General features: G+C 38.6%; 1 protein-coding gene across 7 annotated transcripts in view; it reads left to right on the top strand.

Moving 5' to 3' along the window:
- The window catches only part of grb14 (growth factor receptor-bound protein 14), a 66594-nt gene that overhangs the window by 35434 nt on the left and 10995 nt on the right, over window positions 1-20165 (top strand). For 4 of the 7 annotated variants that reach the window (XM_053627180.1, XM_053627178.1, XM_053627176.1 and 1 more), the window contains 8 exons: window positions 1763-1846; window positions 9458-9614; window positions 13724-13845; window positions 14359-14433; window positions 16455-16592; window positions 18416-18526; window positions 18886-18981; window positions 19247-19309. In XM_053627180.1, coding sequence (XP_053483155.1) covers window positions 1763-1846; window positions 9458-9614; window positions 13724-13845; window positions 14359-14433; window positions 16455-16592; window positions 18416-18526; window positions 18886-18981; window positions 19247-19309 — 846 coding nt within the window. Of the gene's footprint in view, window positions 1-1762; window positions 1847-8429; window positions 8884-9457; window positions 9615-13723; window positions 13846-14358; window positions 14434-16454; window positions 16593-18415; window positions 18527-18885; window positions 18982-19246; window positions 19310-20165 lie in introns of those variants that run through there. The other 3 variants (XM_053627175.1, XM_053627181.1, XM_053627177.1) reach the window with 3 other exon arrangements.

Here is a 20165-nt window from a genome sequence, read left to right as displayed (position 1 = left end):
TGGTGCTTGTCTTTTGTGGCCGGTCAAGGTCAGTGTCTCTGAGGCTGCCTATGTTTTGGGAATGGCAGAGACTTTCTTATCAAAGGGTTCTATTTATTTCACTGTATTTCTTGCTAGCTGTGATAAGTATTAGCGTCTGCCTGTCTGTGTTACCATCCCTGATAATTCATGTGAACTGTGAAATTAGTGGAGCACATTGTTATACTTAACAGACAAACAGACAGACAGGCAGAGAAACAGACAGGCAGAGAGACATATAGATAGATAGTCAAACAGTGATCGTGCCCATTAGACATGTGATGGACATTCAAGAAAATCATATCAAACTGTAAAACAACAACAACAACAACAAAAAACTAAAATGTCAGCAGATTCCTAAAGCAGATCAGGGGTGCCAACACAGTCTCCCTGTCTCAAACTCCCACGGATCCTCTTAGGAAAAGAAGAATATTGAATTCTTAATTTAAAAATTCTTTAATCCCTTCTTCCCCTCTCTGGTTCAGACTAAGACTAGACTGACTATAAGCAATGTGTGCTGGAATGTGGGTATGTGTCAATGTCTGTGTGCTTCTGATGCTATATCTATGGACATTTGCTGAATTATAAAAGTTGTCCACTACAGTTGAGTTAGCTGGGTAGCGCCAGCTATTGCTAATTTAACCCAAATTTCATTTCACTGATCTTATTATATTTTGAAAAGTTTTATTCACTAAAGTTAGCAAGTTATTAACAGCACATTTTCTTTAAGAACAGCCATGTGAACAGGATGTTAGTGCATACTTTAATATTTAAGTATGTAAATTGATTTTGTGTATCTCCCTCATAATTTTGACCATATCTTGAGGACCTTGTTTTGTTTTGTATAGATGTAAAAATCATGCTTTGCCATTTAAAAACTGCAGATTGTCACGTCTCTCTCTCATAGACACTTCCTTGGTCTAATTTTTTCTCTCTCACACACACTCGTCCCTTACTACTTCCTCTCTACTCTCCCTCCCCTTCTTCTTTCTTTTATCAGCTCAAGTATCCATTGTCCCTTGTGAGGCTCAGCTTATGTCCTCTGTGCTATGGGGACAGATGTTGCCTTTACCATACTTCATTAATTTATTTAGACACCTCTCCCTGTAGTCTCAGATTTTTTCACTGAAAAATTACTGATTATTTTTCTTGATTATGTATATTGTGCAAATGTAATTGCAGACCTACATGTATGTTCTCAGTATGATTTAAATACAGTGTTACCTTCTAATGGGAATTCTAATGCTGCTTAAATGTCTTCGTCCCAGGAAATGTGGTCTAATTATACTATTAGCTCTGTAATATGACCAATAGTACTTAGGGCTCTGAAACAAACGAAAAAGTATATTTCTGCCTTGTTTAGTTCTTCAGAGAGGCAAGTGAAGTATGGAACACATACCATCCTTGGATGCCTTTTTGAGGGAAGGTTTACATGTTGTCAGCAGATAAAGTTACTGTAGGTCTTTTCCCTGACCTTCACTGTTCACATTTAGCTCCTCAGTGCTTTATCAGGAGTTTTTATTAGAAGGGAAAGCTTTTCTTACGGGAAAAAAAACACGGCATGTTTCCAAGGCCACAGGAGGAGTCTGAGTTTCAGTCTCGTACAGACACTGTGCCTGCTACAACTCCAGACATCTGGACAGGCATTTTCAACTAGCTAGATCTTCAGAAATATTTAGCTGAGCAAGGAAAGTGACATTTTTCAAAAAAAGATAAAGAAATTGGATGGACGTTTTCTGCCCAGCAGCCTGCTGAAGAGAGCAGTATGAATTTCCAAGCCAGACGAGTCACGCTGCCTGCCATCACTCCACTTTGCCTGCAGAAGCGGGTAGGAATACAAACACTTTCTTGCACAATCAATCAACTAACATCTGTTTTCTCTTCTTTGGACAAAAGTGTAGCAGACCAAAACACTATCTAACATTTGTTTGATTGCTTACATGTGCTTGTTTCATCAACTTTTCTCTAATATTAGATATGGTTTAGAATGTGGTTTTCCTGTGTTGTGGCGTGTTTGGAAGGCTGTTCTTGTGGTGGAAACCATAGACATTTATTCCCTCCACAGAGTTTCTCATGCTGGAGAGCCTGATTATGCAGGAATTTTGGGAACAGAAACATTTCATTCAGTTGCTCCTGCTCCTTTGAATCTGTAATTCTCATATAATTGAAAATGTAATCTGTAATTCTCATATAATTGAAAATGTACTGATTTATCATATTATAGGGTTTATGAGATGTGCCTTTTGATATCATGAGGTTCTGTAGGCTTATTACAGTTCACTGACTACCAGTTATGCATCCATGTTCATGCACTTAGCGAAAACGCTGGCTTTCCGCTGGAAAACCAGATAATTTAATGGTCCCTCATTATGAGGAATCATCAGTGCAGTTTAGAGCGCAATCCAATGGGACAAGGTGCAGTGGAGCACGTTAAATTCACACACTTGTCCCTGTAGTGAGACAGGAAGAACAAGTCTTAAAATAGTGTGTTTTGTGAGAGTTTTGAGTAAGGTTGGGTGTCAAGTGCATGTGCATCAAACAGGGGTTAACCCCTTAAATGCTCAAGAATCTGTGGATCCAGATTCTTATTCCTCAGTTTTATGAGGACTACATGTATTTCCCATTTAGTTTTATCATTATTAGTTTTATTACTAAGATGTCCGTGAATAACTTAATAATAAATGAGAAAGGGTTCAAATCATGTGGAGAAAATTCAGAAGAAAGCACATGTGTGGATCCAAAATATTTGTCTTGTGTAATGGACAATTCACTAAGAATTGAATTAACCATTATAGCCAATTTAACAGTTATAAAATGTAATTTCGAGTTGTGTGCATGAGAAGTATCACAGCTGTTCAGAGATGTCGGAGCTGTTTGGGACCCTGCCATTCATGCCGAGAACAAGAGATGGATGGATGGCGAGAGACTGAGAGAGCATTGGATAAGTACTGGCCAGGCCAAGGCCAGTTGTCTGATTCTTAGATAAAGATGCAGCTGTGGGGTGAGAGGTCATACAGAAGGTCTAACAGAAGGCCAGACTCTAGTGAACTGGTCTATACTGTCCTGTCCTTGATTTCAAGACTGTAAAGCATCTCTACAGGCTGAAGTAGGGCTAACCTGGAGAACACATTCTTGTCTTCATTGGAGTTCAGCAGTTCAGTACACATCGTTCTGCAGTGTGCAGGGTTAAATGGCAATTCTATCACTTGTTTGTGACTAAGCATACTCAGTTTGTAACCCCTTAAACACTCAGCCTTAATTTCATCATGCTTACAGTACAACTTAAAAATAAACTCGATGAACAGTATCAATTCTGAAACTGAACAAACAAATTAAAGCTGTTTAAAAGTTTTTCCCCCCCCAAACCATCTCTTACTTTTGGTTTGCAGTCAGGTTCAAGATGGGAAACAGAAACTTCAGGGCACAAAAATGTCTGTCATCTATATTAATCTAAAGTAGAATAGAATGTGTTTAGGTCTACTCACAGATACATCACTGCTGAATGATTACTACTGAAAATACTTTAGTTCTAAAATTCCCTTTTACAAAATGTGCAAATGATGTGAAATAATGCACTAGTGTCTGTGAGGAAAAGTGAGGCATATTTATTTTTCTAAGAAAACCACCATAAAATGTGGTTTGCAAAGACATCACACATTTATTCCATTATTCTCTGAGGAATGGAAAGATGGTGCAGTGTTTGTGTTTTGTTAAGGCACTATACACCCCTTAGGCAAAATAAATACATTCATAAAGGGTTGTAAAACAGCAATACCTCCATGAGAACTAATTAGGAACTGGAAAGAAAGAACAAATATTTATCAATGCAGTTCCTTAATTGCATTGTACAATGAGATGCTGACAGTTGGTGCATAAAGCTGTCATGGGTGTAATCAGGTTACTGCTAATCTTATTTCCTTGTTTAACTGAGAGATAGACTGAGGGAGACAGTCTCTCAGTGTTCTACTCTCCCCAAGCATGCTCTGCTTCAAAGCTTATCTCTACACACGGAGAGCCAGACACCCATTATACACACATTTTTTAACACTTGACTTGTGGACTTCCTCTATCTCAGGTTTTAGAATATGCTGAATGGAGCAGCTGAGTTAGTTGTGCATGTGTGCATAAAGTGTATGATTGTATGAGTTAGAGGTGCACCAGGAGCAAACAAAACCTGAACCGGACCTGCACACACTCTTCATTCCCACTTACCCTTCACAGAGAGTAGAACTGAACATACTCAGAAACCGATCGTACACATGCGTTTACTTTAATCGGCTACTAAGTCGATAAATGGAAAATTCATTTATCTTAGATAAAATTTGTAATACATTTGAAAGTGGAAATGGACTGGTAAGATTTGTAATTGGCATTCCACATCAAAACAGCATGAAAGCCAACATGCTAGAAAGAATGAGAAAAGAGAGAATGAGTGATGAGAGGTTGTTGAAAATTGTATGTAAAAAATAAATATATATATATATAGCCCTGTGCATGTACGTGTGCATGTGTGTGTACGTGAGAGAAAGAGAGAACGATACTACTGAATGCAGGTCTTTGTGCCCAGTGATAGCACTCAGCACAGCTTGCTCTGCCCTTACAGATGTTTTATCTGCACTCTGCATTGTGCCTTTATCACACACACACACACACACACACGTTGTGTAAAAAAAAAAAAAGAAAAGAAAGAAAAATCAATCACTAACTAAAGACGTCATTTAAAGTTATTAAGTGACAAACTAAAACGTTTCAGTACTGCACCAGACAAATGGGTTCTCTAACAAGCAGCATTTGAGGATATCTATGAACTGTTTTTTTTTAGTTTGTTTTTTTTATTCTCCCTCATCTGTCCTCAAAATTGAAAGGACAGCTCACTCAGGGATGCCAAATAAGGTCACAGTGAGAAAGCTGAGCCTCTGCACGGTACTGCATGTATATTTAAGTTTCTAATCAAAGAAGAGTGAACTGTGGCCACAGATGTGTGTGTTTTCAGTGAGGGAGAAATGGCCATTTGAGTTCCCCATATACAGGGCTGTGAAAAGTATTTGTCCCCGTACTGATTTCTTCTGTTTTTGTGTATATCTCATACTAAATAGTTTTAGATCTTCAAATGAAATACAACATAAAACAAAGGCAACCTGAGTGAACACACAATACAGTTTTTATATATTATTTTTTTTATTGAAGCCGAAAAGTTATCCAACACCTATCACAAATGCGTAAAACTAATCGTCCCCTTAAACTTAAAATCTGATTGTGCCACCTTTAGCAGCAATAACTACAACTAAACACTTCCGATAACTGGAGATCAGACTTTCACTTACTTCTAGGACTAGGACTTACTCCTATGCTTTGGATCATTATGTTGCTGCATAATCCAGTTGTGCTTGCATTTCAGACTGAAGTATTTCAATCACCTTTTTCCTCATCATTTCTGGAATTTCTTTCAACTTTGGCATAGTGTGTTACTGGGTAAGACCCTTTAATGAACTTCATGCTGTTGATAAAGTTCTATTTAAGTGTTGATTTGATTGAACAGAGTTTGCAGTAATCAGGCCTTGTTGCGTCTTGTCCAGCTGAACCCCATTATGAATGCAGTTTCATAGATTTGGAGAATTAGTAACTACGGGGGCAAATACATTTCCACACAGGCTCAGTTGGTATTGGATAACTTTTTTGCTTCAATAAATAACATTATCATTTAACACTGTATTTTGTGTTTACTCAGGTTGTCTTTGTTTTAGCTTAGATTTTGTTTACATTTCTGAAACAATTTAGTATGAGATATACACAAAAACAGAAGAAAAAACTTTTTCACAGCACTGTACAGCACCCAAAAAGTGCACAGCAGATAACTACAACTTAAAAACTTGAGGTTTGAGCTCAGCTCATGAAATGAGTGCTCTTTGTCATCATTCAGAAATGCACTGCTTTTTAAAAAAATTGAGTTGCAACTGTGTACCCCATACATCCACATACAAAATCAATGTCATGCATACAAATCTGGAAGCCATTTTAACTGTACTGATGCTTCCTGTGACACTGAAGAGGAGAGGAGAGTCATAATTTAATACAGTCTGAATTTGGTATATGGACTATATGTTCCACAATATCTGTTCCACTATATCTGTCTGATACCAATGCAAGACACACCCTTGCAGCAGTGGAGACTGAAAAGTGTTCTACCTCCACAGGCTGCATAGGAAACGAAGACACTTTTGGTACTTGATCAAGTCAGCACTGATTTGAAGCTTTGACAGTCTATGAAGGAACTGCAATCGTACAAATCCAAAAACACCCTGTCTTTTGGGGTCTCTAAACAGCACTTACTGTTTCAAAAGTAGATTCCTTTTAGAGATAAGGCTATCACAGGAGGTGAGGATTGGTGGGTGCAAACACTTTCTAGCACCTTGCAGATTTTGCTTTACTTTGGTAAAGGAACATAAGTAGCAGGTGATGCTGCTTTAGACCAATGTTGTAAAGTCCAAAGGTTCACTTTGTAAAAATAGTTTGTACAATCTAAATGGTGTGTAAAAAACAGAAAGTAGCTGCTGTAATAACTCTAATAATAACTAATAATGCTGTAATAAAAATAAGTGTCAGTGCCTTATAAGGCAGATGTTTGTTAACTCTGAATGTGGCAGTGAACAGTTTGTGATGACATGTTAACCTGTTGAACTGAGAGTATTAATTGTACTATCTTGTATAGGGCTTGGGAATAGAAGGCATGTTGTGTTGTATTATGCGATCATTGGTGAGGTAATTCTTTGTTTACATGCTACAAACACATTCACTGACACTGTAAGAGCTGAAAGAGATGTCAGTTTTATTGTGTTTTTTTTTTGGGGGGGGGGGGGGGCATGCTTGAAATGAAGGAGAAGGGAATATACAGTATTGCAACAAAATCCAGAGGAATGTGTTACAGTTAGAGTGTCATCATTGTTCTCCACAGCAATTTTATAAATGTTTTCCCTAAGGTGTTTTGATAATTAAAATAAACATTTAAGCACATATTACCTCAGAAACATATCTTCCCTTGTTTTGCTTCCACATAAGAAATCATTATAATGGTAGTCCATTTGTAGATTTCTTATGACTGCTGTCATGGGTGCTGCTATGGCAGTTTATAACACAACAATATCTTCTTACCATAATGACTCAAACACTAGTTAGGCTAGTTATCTGATTAGATGACTGACTGACCCTGCCAAAATAACGGCTCACCTATAAGACACTGTGTCAAGATCTCACATTGCCAAGCCATATACAGGACATAACAGATGCTCTCAATTGGCTCTGATTGATGGGCAGAAGGGAAGGCCATTCCTCCCACTCAGAGAGCAGGTTCTCTTCAACTCTCAGCCACAGCTGGTTATAGGTTTGCCAGAATTCAATGTCATGAACTCTCAATGATGGGGTGACTTCAAAAATCACTGCTCCACCAAAGATACTGACAATATTAATGTTTTATAAATTCAAATGGTCTGTAAGATTGGAGGGAATAAAAATAATTTCATAATCATTGGAGATAATATACCTAGTGTTCCCTGACAACACAATCTGTTTATTGTCAGAAATAAGATCCTAAGGCATTTGTGCACAAACTAATCCAGGTCTCTTGCTGTGTTTGGTGCCATTTTTTTTTCGTTTGTTCACTGTAGATATAGCACAGGGTTATGGGATGTGTAGGACAATGTACGCTCCCTTTAAAAGTTCTTCATATGGCATTATGTCATCAATCACTATTATATGCACACGTTTGTTAAGGACGTGCTTGGAAACCATAACTGGATAGCATTTGTAAAGTTTGGTCCCACGTTAGGTCTACCACTGCTGATTAATAAAACTAAGGGACTTTTTTTGTGAAGGTTAAGAATATCAGAGCAACAAAAGTAGCACATCTGTGTGTGTTGCCATACGCATGAATTGAGTGTGTGTGACCTGTTTATTTTCACCTCATCACCCTGAAGTCTGATATTACTATGAGCATAAATAATAAACTGAGCCTTGATTGGACAACCTAACACCAGGACAACAGTCTTTCTGTTTCTTTTTGCCTCTCTCTCCCTCTCTCTCTCCCTCTTGCTAACCCCCTCCCTCCCCCCATGCTTCCTCTCCTTACATTTCATCTCATGTCTCTTTACCCCTCTCCTTCCTTTACTTCCCTTCCCCCATCTTTCTCTAACCACCTTTTTTAACTTTACACAGACTTGATCTGAACTAAAATTACATTTAAGCAACACGGTCATAACGGGCGCAGCTCCCATGCTGAGCATTATAGACAGGGCAGGGGATGGGGTTGATCTCGGCCATGGGAAAAGCTAGGTGAATCGAGCCTTGTGACTTTTTCCTACCCATTCTCCACTCCACCTCCTTTTTCCGAGCTCCCTTCTCTCGCCACTATCCTCCTCCACTCCCCTCTCTCTGGTGGTGGTGAGGGGTGGGCGGAGCTTGTCCTGGTATGGGGTGGGCAGGGCTTACCCCTGGAGGCTGCAGTTAGTGAGAGATGGCAGGTGATTGGGCAGAGTTTGGGTGACATACAGCAGGAGAGGCAGGAAGTACTGGAGCTCGGAGCCTGTTCTCTTAATTACCTCATTTCAGTTCAGCTGCAGAGAGAGACAGACAGAGAGAGAGAGGAAGGAGAACGTCTGGGAAAGACAGAGAGGAGACAGTAAGAGACAGAGGAGGAGGAGAACAAGAGAGACAGTGAGAGAAAAAATAGAGGGAGAGAGCTGCTGCTCCCTCAGTACATGCATGTTTCTATGTTTCACCTAAAATCCTGCTCCTACAATGCTGTGTACGCAGCCTTACCTAAACTGCAGAGCTAGCCCCAAATCACAGCTCTGCTTGCCGTCTAATACGGGGGTAAGTTATGCTAAAATACAGATTTTCTGATTTGTTTTAGTGCATGCATGTGTGTGTTTGTGGTTGATGCCTTTCAGAAGGGGCTAAAACAATCCTCTTTTTCTGTAAGGGATAAGTCGAGCTATCATTGGTAGCTGTTCTAAACTTAATCTGGAGCGAAGGGACTCCGATTTGGCGATAATACGCACTGCCCGTTCTGCTGTTCCTTTTGGAGAGTGCGAGACAGGGAACTGTGAAGCAAGTGAAAGGGAACATTCATGATCTGCTCCCTGCTTGCTGGCCTGGTTCTCACTGCTTCACTGTCATTCGAAATGAATGGGGTGTTGAGTGTGGAAGGCGTGAGGTGTGAGGTAGCTTGCGGTATCAAATGAGCTCCATTAATGACACGATTCTTTGCCCTTGCACAAAAGGCATATACTTGAGTATTAGGCTCATATGTTTGTTCTGTCATTTTTGACACCTTATCTCGATCAGTAGTTATAATTGTATATCAAATTTCATATGATTTCCCAGTCACTGCAAAATGACTTAAAAAACTTTTTCACTGCCTAATTAATGGGTTCCTGTGTGGAAGGTGATCAAAGTATACAGTGAGGACAACAGCAGTCGAGCCGTGGAGGTCCCTAGTGACATCACTGCCCGAGATATCTGCCAGCTGTTCATTCTGAAGAACCACTGCATCGATGACCACAGCTGGACGTTGATTGAGCACCTTGCTCATCTGGGTATTGGTAAGTGGATCCATCTGTGCCCCATAATGCCCGAAAACTAATTTAGCTTTAGTGGAGCATAATGGTATCACTGTTATGTATGAGTTTTGTTTTTCTGGCTTTCTTGCGCAATCACCCCTTGCCTATAGCTGTAATGTAACAGAAACCAGTACAAGAAATACGGCCTCTTTCTGGTCTAGCTCTAAATCCTCTGATTTAGTCACTTTCTATGGAATTGGTCTTTTGACACAGATCTTATCTAGTCTTGAACAAAACATTATCAGTGGTTCTTTAAATCCCTTTTTATTACATCAGCAGTTGGTTTTCCAACTATGCTTAATCTTTTTCAGAGTTACAGTGCCATGTAAAGCTCCACAGACATTGTCCATGTTTTAACCTAATTAAGAAGATATTTGTGTGCATATGTGATATCAAGTTCTTGAATCTTGAGAGCAGCTCTCAGGGTGACTACAGCATCAGTGGCCTAGTAATGCATTGCATGATTTGGATAATTTCAATGTCAGAAAACCACATACATTGCAGGATTTTACTGTTGCATGCATGTGTTAGCACTGGTGATCGAATGATACTAATTTACAGATAGCATTACAGTTAGAGACCTGGTTTGAGATTCTGTATGAACACTCTACAAAATATGTCATTTTATGCAATTTATGCTACAGCACATATCAGACTGCAAACTCCCTGATAACCATCTGCAACACGTTAGACAATAATCAGTGCTTAACAGACCGTGGGAAACCACCATCTCCAGACTGTTTCTTATACTGCAAGACGGAAGATCTGTGTCTGTGCGAAAACTTGCCCAAGCAGAAAACCTCCTATAACCCCCCCCCCCCCCCCTTTATGTGTCAGGCAGAAGGATAAACAGCCTTTATGGGGTTAATGCTTTTTCAGTCTGAAGCAGACACCAACGGTTTAGTGTAGTGTCTGAGAGTGCAGACCTTACCTTCAGTTAATCGATTGTGGTTTGAGTAGCAAAATGTAGAAAGGCAAAAGAACTCAAGAGAACTCTGTCTCTAGTGCTAAACAGCTTTTGCTTTGTGCTAGAAGGCTGAACCCTCCTTAATGAAGATGTAAGTGAGGAGTGTAGGAGTCATGGAGAACAGAAATAAGACAAGAAAATAGTGGGGTATAAAAACCCATCTTGGAGACACACTTGGAGAACTTGGGCTGGAGCTGCAGCTTTATCCTCTAAAGTTGGACATCCAAAACCACCAGCTGATCTTAAGTACAACTGGGGAGTTTTGATGCCCTACATTTGTATTGGGCACGAGGAAAGAATACACCCTGATTGGCATGCCAGTTCACAGGGCATGGTTTCTGAGTTAAATGGATAAGAAAAAGCTCTGTCAATTTGTACATGATTTACATTTTTGAACTACTCTTGTAGTCACAGACTGAAGTGAAATTCGGGAATGGTTGATTATAGAGGGAGTAGTGGAGCCAAGAGGAGCAGGGAGCTCAAATGTGTGCTCTTGCTTCAGTATTTATATGGATAAGCAGAAGAGTTTGACAGAGTGAAAGGGAATATCGAAGCCCTCGGGTTCATATTTGGCCAAGACAGAGGTGACAGTGAAATAAGAGTAGAAGAAGGGAAGTGAGCATGACTGAGAAACCTGGGGAGAAGCTAAAGTCATGCTCATGCCACTTGGAATAATAGAGAAATAGATGTAATCAGAAAGTCAAGCTGGAGGAACAGTGAAGTCTGCAAATGGTGTGAATGAATGGGTGGTGGTATAAATGGATTTTGGAAGGTTACAAGTAGAGTTTGGGATAAGAAATGGTAATGATGAGTACAGAATAATCTATCTAAGAGGGCTTCTAAGCATAATAATATTCAATATCCAATGGGCAGGAAGTGGTTAACATTGGCAGTGACTTCTGCTGGTGTAGGCTACCTTCCACACAGGAATATTCCTCAACACAATTCTTCACACCATTGCATAATTCAACCATCTGTTCCTTCCATCCTCTTTTTCAGTCCATGTATTTCTTTCCTCTGTGTATCCCTATTATGCATCTATCATTTCTGCTGCTTCATAATGATTGCACATTCCTTCTATCTTTTTTTTCCTCTCCTGGGTATATTTTTAGAGAAGTCATCACTGAGACTTAACTAGCACATATATTAAACAGGCCTGATTGAATGCTATCATTGAAACAGCATGTTTCCCTGAAACCTACCTCTGTTTAAATCATTGACTCTAAGACCTGCTGCGACAATTTAAATGTAATTTGTTCCATAACTGTATGATTAGTGCCATAATGAGCCTAGTTGTGGTTAACAGGCTTTTGACTAAAGGAGTCTGATTTTAAAGGTAGCTAAAATATATTATTCAGTTTCTAATATTCTAAATATCAGTTAGAATATTTCTGTTAGCGGTGGACTATTGTGGACTATTGCACACATGTAACAGTTAATTGCCGAGTATATTTCTTGATGGTCTGTTGTGTCAGCCGTTAGCAGTACTGCTTGCCTGCAATATTTTTAACCAATGAGACACTGTTATCCTCAATTGCTTTCTAGCTAAACCGAAGGCCTAAAAAGCAATAATTTATAAAAGAATGGCCAAAATAAATCCATGCAAATGTGTGACAATGGGAAGAACTAGTGCCACTGTTTTGCTGTTGGGGGTATAAGCTTCATTTGATGGACGGTTCACTCAATACAAAGTTCTTCTGACTGATTACCTTCATCCTCTGATGAAACATTTCTTTCCAGATGGGAGTGGTCTCTTCCAGGATGATAACGTCTCAATCCTTCATGTTGATTCTTCCATTAATTTGTTACCCAGACATGTGCACAATACAGGCCTAACCATTAGAATTAGAGCAAACAAACTACCTCATGGTACTAATGTAATAAACAGTTATTATTTCAGGGAAAGTGTTGAAGTTGTACGCGGTTAAATATGTAAGTAAAAGTTTATCGGACTGTGCATCAATGGCAATGTGTTTAAGATGTAAAGGACACTGGAAAATACACAATAAGCCCAGTGGACCATGCTGACTGCCATTAGGCTCTGTGGTGCTAGATAGTGATCTTCTTGAAAACAACATGAAGCTTAAATGAAGTGTAAGATTCAAGAGCTCTAGACATCAATGGGGAATTTGTTTACTTTGTTTAATTGTTTAATTATTGCATGACAACTTTATTTTAAGACATTAGTAAATAGCTACAATAAATATTAAATCTTGCATAGTGTATTTATTTTGTATTTTTCCCCCTCTATGTAACGTTTAACTTTTAAAAATATGACTGCTTGAGCTCATATGGTCTTGTGATGAAAAAGCTGGACAGAATGATGGATTCATGTGTCCCTAGTAATAGCTCAAGAGCTCCATCTTACTTTCGGTCCTGAATTGTTCTCATTTTCTTAGTAGTTTCTGCAAGTGCTACAAGAACATTTACACACAACTTATCCACAATGCATAAAATGCTGATTGGAGATTCCACAGCCTGCTACTGGCGGAAGCTTTTAACTGCCCACAGATAAGCAAAGAGTAGAAATACCCTGTGCCTCACAGCAGGAGATCACAGATACCCAGAGAAACACCCAGGATGCCAGTGCATTTTGATGAGGCTCGCCAGCCCTGATTGCAGTTATGCTATGGGAATTAATTAGTCTTGAATATCATCAACTCTTCTCACTCTTCCAGATGGCTTGCTCTAAATAGCCGCTTTCCATTAATTCATTAAACATTCGTTTGGGTTTCAAGGAGCTGAATAATGTTTAATGATAAAGTGAAGCAATGCAGTCGACTCAGTCGGCTTCTGACTCCCCTGCACCTTGCACTCGTTATAATCAAAGATTACTCATTGATGAAGCATATTTTTAAAAAAGTCAAACTTTGTCAATAATTTATTTTTCTAGCCCATATTAGCTGGATGGGAGTAAGTCAAAATCCAAACACTGAAAGTGCTCCTAAAATATAAAGCGCTATACATAAAAATAATTTTTTTATTGAATATAGTGCTCTCATAATAATCATTTACTTTATTGAATTTTGTGTGTTTGTGTGTGTAGAGATAAGTATGCAAATGTACATAGGTGTATTTTTATTTTTATTTCACTATGACCTCTCTTTTCTTGTATTGCTTACAGAAAGAATCATAGAAGACCATGAATCAGTTCTGGAAGTGCAGTCTAACTGGGGCATGGACTCAGACAGCCGCCTGTATTTCAGGAAGAATTATGCCAAATATGAATTCTTCAAGAAACCTCTGGTGTGTGGTGTGTTTCTGTGTGCGTTATTCTTGGAAAAAAGTCAGTACGTGCTGCCTAGGTAATGTATAACTGATTGGCAGAGTAGCAGAAATGCAACACAAGGTCTCTTTCTAATTTAACTAATTTATAATCCATACACAAAATAAGCAATTTATATGCACTCCAATGACCCAGTCATCAGGCCTTTGAGGCCTGTGCTTCACTGGACAAACATAGATTCAACTCAATTACCAGTATTATTAGCAGAGATCTGTTTGAAGGGCTTCACTAGAGTTTAAAGACAGGCATGGGGTTTTTAGAGCTCTGTTTGACTTGGAACTGCCTTTGATCAGTCAATTTAGAGAGGATTATTCCATTCCAGCAGGTTTAGGCAAAATGATGAGTTACAGAGGTGACTCAAATTTTAGGGCATAGACCATGCAAATCTTTAGAGTCTGTTACTCCTTCATAGTCTTTAGTAATCTTGATGGTTGGTGTTTTTGTAGTGATTGATGTTTTCCTCATGTTAACAGGATTTTTTTCCAGAAAGCATGGTGTCTATATCAAGTGAAGCCAATGGCCTCATGAACCACTCACAGCTTATCCAGGTATCACCTTTCAGCAGTCTCATTGTCCCCAAATCTTTATTTTAACACCTTTATGTCCCAAAATACTGTTCCGTTATCTATCTTAAAGCATGTTATTCTGTAAATATTATAAGGGTGATTCCATGATTGGGGTGCCATTTGTGTCTCACTGGTATTACATTTACAAACATGTATTTAAAGTAATGGTACAAGACATTTTAAATGTAGGTAAAGTGTCCTTCACAACAACCTGTGCACATATTTCAGATAAATAAGGTAAAACATACAACAACAGATGACACCATTAGAAAACAGAATTTTTACCTGTCCCAATCCCATTAAAATACTTCAGAAATATTATTTTCGCATTAATGCGTGAATCCGTTTAACATTATACTTGAAGCATCCATTTTCATGATTCATGCATCATAGATTAAGAAATTATAGATTTTAGTGACCCACAGCATTCACTTAAGCCTGTTAACTAAATATAGTCACCCCATGAAATATTTAGAATATTGAACAAGTCATATTTCAGCTGTAAGTAGCATTATCCAAATTCCCTGAAGATCATAGGAAGAAGAAAAGTTCAATTGCTCTCCTTTATTTTCATACTGATGTGTGACTGACACGGTTACCCAAATTATAGATTGAAATTATAGATTAAAATGTAAAAAAACAACAACAAAAAAACTGTATGTGAATCATTAGATTGTGAATCATTAGATTAGGACACATGTCCTTAATGTCCTCATGCCACAAGTGTGAATTGCTAATTAACCACATGTTGTGTATTTGCTAATTCTGTGCTATAAACTCAACCCTTTTATTCATTCTAGAGCAAAATACAGCCATTGTTAAAAATGACACCTTGTGGAAAAAATAAAATTATATATATATATATATATATATATATATATATATATATATATATATATATATATATATATAATATACCTGAGACAGGTTAACACATTTTTTGATTGGTTACATGCATGTTGTCTTAGATTCAGTGTTGAAAAAAGTTACATTTTTCCCATTTATTTATTTATTTATTTATATTTGTTTACTTTATAACAGTTATAAAGGCTAAATGGTACTCCAATTGTGGAATCACCAATAAATTGTTCAATCTAGAAGTTTAAGTCTAGAAGTTTAAGGGGTTAATATACGATATATGTAGACAAGATCTATGCACTCGTGTATTTATCATTTTATTATTCTGAGAGTTCTTATGGGAAGGACTGTCACAGTGACTATGTTTACATGGACAGCAATAATCTAATTATTGACCTCATTCTAATAAGACAGTATTGTGACTGAGGCGTTTACATGAGTCGCTTTTAGAATATTCCTTTCATGTTCAGGTTTTACATGTTATAGAACATAGATCAATTAATGGCACATGTCCCCATGCCATGCCATTCAACGTTCCCTCCAGAATTTCACGTATCAACATACAGTTCATCTTTGTTATGGTACCGTATACAATTTTTGGTGTTTCACTGTTAATTTTACAAAAAGTTCAAGTGCAGTTAATTATTTGTCATGCTATACGTGCAAATAGATGACTGCTTGGAGCCATCCGGCTCTGTCCGAAACCACATGCTTACCTACTATATAGTAGCTGAAATACATGTCTTTCGCCTACTATATAGTAGGTAAGTACGCGGTTTCGGACGCAGCCATGCTCTCTTGTTAGCCGTCAAATGGTTTAGCACTGCCATGTGTGTATGTGTCCTGTCGCAAAAAGTGGTGAAAACTCCCACACAACATTAATAGTGTGATTAAGGTGTGTACATGTCTATAATGCACTTCGATAATGCGACTAAAATAGGAATACTCCACGCATCTTAATTCGGTTTGTGTTTACGTCGAGTATGACTTTTGTCAGATTAAAGTAATCAATAATCACTGTTTACATGGTAGTTTCTTAATCAGATTATTGTCTTAATCGGGTTAATATCGGATTATTGTTGTCCGTGTAAATGTACTAACTGAAAGATGTCTGACTGGCGCTGTTTGTGTCTGTGCACTCTTAGACATTTCTCAACTCCAGCACATGTCCTGAGATCCATGGCTTCCTTTACTCGAAAGAGCAAGGCAGGAAGTCCTGGAAGAAGTTCTATTTTGTTTTGAGAAGGTCTGGACTGTATTTTTCCAATAAGGGCACATCAAAGGTAATACAAAAAAAACACTCAGTAATCCATTGCATGACCTCTAATTTTATGCAATAATCACTTTGTTTCTCTTTCACATAACCCCACAATACGTAACTAAGTATAAGTGGGTTGAACGTGTTCAACTCTATAAAGGTATATAATACCTGCACCTCTTGGTTCTAATCATGCATTGCACCACTTGATCTTACTGCTTAAACTCTAGAGGCAAGTAACATTACTTACTCAAATCACTCCTAGCTTATCCAGTCTGAGACAAATAGAAGTGACGGACAGAGCTTGGTTTGATAAGCCTGCCTCAGATCATTTCAAAGCACCCTCATTCAAGCACTAATCTCCTGCAGTCCTGCTGTTAGATGTGACAGTTAGATCGAACAGCAAAGCATTGTGGCCCTCGGCTGGCCAGAACTGGTCGGGCAGGATTGTGTGCGGCAGATCCTGGGGCTGTGCCAGTGTCTGAACCCTTCCCACTCACCACAGGTGAAGCTTATACCTGCTATTTGCCATGCCAACCAGTGCTGCCCTCTTTCCGTTTTTTTTCCTTTTTTATAACAAAGAGTTGTTGTTAGGTGCGTAAGCGGAGCCCACTCACTACTAACTAATACCGGCCCTATGCACAAAGCTGCTCTGGTTCTAATCCATATTTTAAAAAAAAAAAATTATTTATTTTTTTATAACTTATTCCTGCTCCAAATATATTAAAGATGGTTGGTTTTTGCCTGTGTAGCAATCTTTTTTTCTGTCCACAGGTCTGTCAATCTCTGTCTTTTTTGTGTGTCTGTGCCTGTTATTGGCTGTTGGAAATTAGAATAGTGTAGCACAGACAAAATTAGACAAAGGCTTGCTTTGTGTTGCTTTGCTTGGGAAAGGCTTTCTTTCTTTCCTCCCTTTCTCTCAGTCTCTTCTTTTCACTTGGCTTCCTTTCACTGTTGTTAAGATAAAGCTTCTGGCATTGCAACATGTATGCTACTATCTTCTCTTGTACATATTACACCCTAGTTGTAATTGAGAGGGTAGCCCCATTTGAAACAGAAGAGATTGCTATATAATTGTCATACATTGTGCGAGTTTGGCCCTTGATTTTAATCATAACATTGCAAGTCATTGAGAGTGTTTCCAAACACTGAATGCTTAATCCACATCTTTTAAGTGGAGCTTACATGTACCCTCAAACTAAATCCACATCATTTTAACTGGTCGAGTAATTTTAGTCCCACTGCTGCAATGTAAGCCACAGTCTTAATGTCCTCCTACACGTTAAACCCTGTTGCTGCTCTCTCAGCTTCTTCACTGTAATGTCTTAATACATTACAGTATAACAATGTTAAACCATGACAGCCTCAGCTATGCTTCCTGTGCTTCAGATCTAGGCCTTTACCTTCAGCTTTGGTGTTTTTGTTTAAACCATTATTCGATTTGTAATTATTCACATTTACCTTCTGCCATGATTTTTTATTACTAGAAAATTCCTAAGATCTTGCTTTGCTCTTCTCCTCTTTGCTGCATAATTTTCTGCCTCCAAGCACTTCCCAATTCACACAACTTGCCAGGCTTGCCACATTTTAGTACACTCTTCATTCATTTAGCATATTTACTGACAGTGTGCTGGATCCTGGACATAGTTTACATGTTTGCATTCATCCCTACTATGGGATGACTACGGGCTTAGTGTTGGAACTCGGGGATAGGGCAGAAGGTATATAGGGCACCCCCACCCCCTCATCATCTCCACATAATCACCACCACACACATTTTTTACTGCATTAAAACTCAACCGATGTGTTGAGACAGGTATCTCTCTGTGTTTCTACCTCATATGTAAGGAACCCAGACATCTGCAGTTTGTTGCAGAGTTTTGTGACAGTGATGTCTACACTTTGTTATCAGCCAGAAAAACACACGGCGCTCCCACAGACTACGGATTCTGTATAAAGGTATTTGTGAACGTTTCTTTACAACACACCCAGCTAAATCCACAAACACACACGTTTCACATATTTGATTGTGCAATGTTGATGTTGAATTATATTACACATACCATCTGTGCATAGTTAGCTTTATGATATAATAACCCTAATTAAGTGTCCTATTTGTCTGTGTCTCATTGTTTAATGGGTGTTATATAAAGCCATAATCAAACACAGTGTCTGGCGTCTTATCTCCATTTATCATTTTAGTGTTATGAGAAGCCAGGAATGATCTTAGTCATGGAGATATTATAAAATGTGATTAATATCATAAAATGATCAAGAATGTGACTAGAAAATGTGTCTACGTGTGATTCGGTGTGCAGCCAAGTAAGTCAAGCTCAGCTCGGGACCTCAAACTGCTGTGTGCGGATGTTGAGCAGACCAGAACCTGCTGGATCACGGCTATGCGCTTCTTCAAGGTGAAAACTCTCTTCATCACTCTCTGGCATTCTGTTTCTTCCTTCCTCTCTCCTTTTATCTAAGTCTCTCACAGTTTTTTTGTAAATGACAGACATAGTCTTTATGGAACATATCTGAAATGAGGCACTGAGCCATTTGAGAGGAGGTTCTTCTCAGAGTAGAATGTGTCCACATACTGTCCTGCAATCACTACCTGCTCAGTGGATCTTTCTCTACCTCCATAACATCACTCTGACATGGTTATATGTATTATAATGTGTTCAGTTTGGGATGCAGCTGTACCAAAACTTCATCCAGCCTCATCAGAAGCAGAAAAGCTCTCCAATGGTGAGTTCATCTATCTATGTCCTGAAATTGGTCAGTAGTTAATTAATCAGTTAAACTGCTAATGTTAATTAGGAGAAATCCAATAATCAGAGTAACAATCCAAAACCGTGGTCAAAACACAGTCAGAAGAAAACATAACATCATAATCCAGACCAAAAAAAGTAGGAATAAAAACTAGTTGCCAGATAAGACATAGGTGCCATGTAACAATGGTAGACATGAGCAATACAGTCTCAGATGTCTTGAGTCTGTTTAAACCCTTGTTCTCAAAGCAAAGGTTTTGAAATAGTTCAAAGCGCACACTCTTGGTGTAATCACAAATTGAACACAGCTTCAAGCGAACATCCCAATCAGAATTACTTATGCCCTTGCTGTTTTGAGTCCATTTACTCCAGCCACAGTATGTGTGTTTTAATCCTGTATATATTTGAAGCATTTTCCAAAAAAATCCAGCATGTAGTCCCATCCCGTCATATACATATTACATAGTTCTTTCTAAAACAGCATATAGTATTGGTCTTCTTTGGGTTATTCCTTTTTTATATAGTGCTTTTCTAGGCACTCAAAACGCATTACATTGTTTGGGGGAAATCTCTTCAACCACCAGTGTGTAGCATCCAACTGGATGATGTGACATCAGCCATAGTGCACCAGAACACACCAGCTACACCACACACCAGCTATTAGTGGAGAGGATAGGAGGGTGATGTAGCCAATTCAGGGATGGAGATTATTAGGGGGCCATGATAGATAAGGGCCAATGGGGGAATTTCGCCAGGACATCCCCTACTCTTTTACGACATAGTGTCTCCATCACTATACTGGGACATTAGGACCCACACAGACCACGCACCCC

Source organism: Ictalurus furcatus, chromosome 6 (assembly GCF_023375685.1).
Source record: "Ictalurus furcatus strain D&B chromosome 6, Billie_1.0, whole genome shotgun sequence".
NCBI lineage: Eukaryota > Metazoa > Chordata > Actinopteri > Siluriformes > Ictaluridae > Ictalurus > Ictalurus furcatus.
The sequence above is the reverse complement of the archived record's forward strand: the minus strand, read 5'-3'. Positions and strand labels throughout refer to the sequence as shown.